We start from the raw sequence: 1,238 nt of genomic DNA on the forward strand, positions 1-1,238 counted from the left end.
ATAATTGAGTAGTTGTTTAAAACTTTGTGGGTTTGTGTGTAATAACGATACCTTTCGATTTATGGATTTTGCATTAATGAATTTTTTTATAACAGGAGGTGCTAATGGGAAAGGCAGATGATTTAGAATCATTCCGAATCAATGCTGATGGTTTTATTTGTTCGGTTTTACCCGGATTTTCTCACTCTCAAGTTCAATATTCTCCGGGTATTTTTGTCATTCCAATAATATAATTTTGCCCAATTATCCTTCAGTAGGTTTCAATTCACACGTGGCATCTTCTTATTGGTTAAAAAAGGTGGGCTCATCTTCAAGGCTGGAGGAAGTAACATGCAGCATGTAACATCCCTATCTTTCCTGCTTTTGGCTTATTCTAATTATCTAAGTCACGCCAATCACGCTGTGCCATGTGGCGACACTGCTGCTTCTCCAGCTCTTCTCAAGCGATTAGCTAGACGCCAGGTAAATTTTGCACTCTAATTGTTCGATCCAGCGCACTGAACACGTCACTAATATCGTCAAACTCGAAGAATTTATACAAAAATAGAGATTTATGATCAATGGTCGTCGTCTCTTTTACCCTATATTAGTAGACCATATCATAAAACTGGAAAATATTTAAAAGTAACAAAAATTTGTTCGTCACGGATCATTACGTTTCGTTCTTATTTATTCTTTTGCTCACGATTTGACAATCTCCCTCTTTGTTGGGCCTACTAGGTGGACTACATTCTGGGGGATAATCCATTAAGAATGTCGTACATGGTAGGGTATGGGTCGCACTACCCACAGAGGATCCACCACCGTGGCAGCTCATTACCATCAGTGGCGTCACACCCGGCCCACATCAGCTGCAAGGAAGGATCTCGTTATTACCTAAGTCCAAACCCGAACCCGAATATCTTAGTCGGAGCGGTTGTGGGTGGGCCCAATAGCTCTGATTCATTTCCTGACTCAAGGCCATTCTTTCAGGAGTCTGAGCCCACAACTTACATCAATGCTCCATTAGTGGGCCTACTGGCCTACTTTTCGGCCCATCCTTGATTTCATCATTGTTGTGTAGACTGTAGAGTGGTGGCCACAAGGTCACCCTCTCCATTATTATAGCAACAACTATAATTATTATTATTATTATTCCATTTTCCAATTGTTCAGTTCAATCAATTAAAAAAGCAAATGGACAAAGCCAAGATTGAGGCAACAATCATGTTGATCCGACCTAAAGGTGTCGGCTAATT

General features: G+C 40.5%; 1 protein-coding gene across 1 annotated transcript; it reads left to right on the top strand.

Annotated features, from left to right (window-relative positions):
- The first annotated feature begins 57 nt into the window (after window positions 1-57).
- On the top strand, window positions 58-1,147 carry LOC111386003 (endoglucanase 8-like). Its single transcript, XM_023010431.1, has 3 exons — window positions 58-207; window positions 299-462; window positions 721-1,147. The coding sequence occupies exons 1-3, from the start codon at window positions 105-107 to the stop codon at window positions 1,042-1,044; spliced, it is 591 nt and encodes a 196-aa protein (XP_022866199.1). The 5' UTR covers window positions 58-104; the 3' UTR covers window positions 1,045-1,147.
- The last annotated feature ends 91 nt before the right edge of the window (window positions 1,148-1,238 follow it).

This window comes from Olea europaea, unplaced genomic scaffold, assembly GCF_002742605.1.
Source record: "Olea europaea var. sylvestris unplaced genomic scaffold, O_europaea_v1 scaffold33698, whole genome shotgun sequence".
NCBI classification, from domain to species: domain Eukaryota; kingdom Viridiplantae; phylum Streptophyta; class Magnoliopsida; order Lamiales; family Oleaceae; genus Olea; species Olea europaea.

Bases quoted from the DNA above. Each gene is read 5' to 3' on its own strand.
- LOC111386003 (XM_023010431.1), top strand. From the start codon at position 105: ATGGGAAAGGCAGATGATTTAGAATCATTCCGAATCAATGCTGATGGT. The intron at 208-298 runs GTATTTTTGTCA...TGGTTAAAAAAG, and splicing joins TCAAGTTCAATATTCTCCGG to GTGGGCTCATCTTCAAGGCT. The intron at 463-720 runs GTAAATTTTGCA...TGGGCCTACTAG, and splicing joins AGCGATTAGCTAGACGCCAG to GTGGACTACATTCTGGGGGA.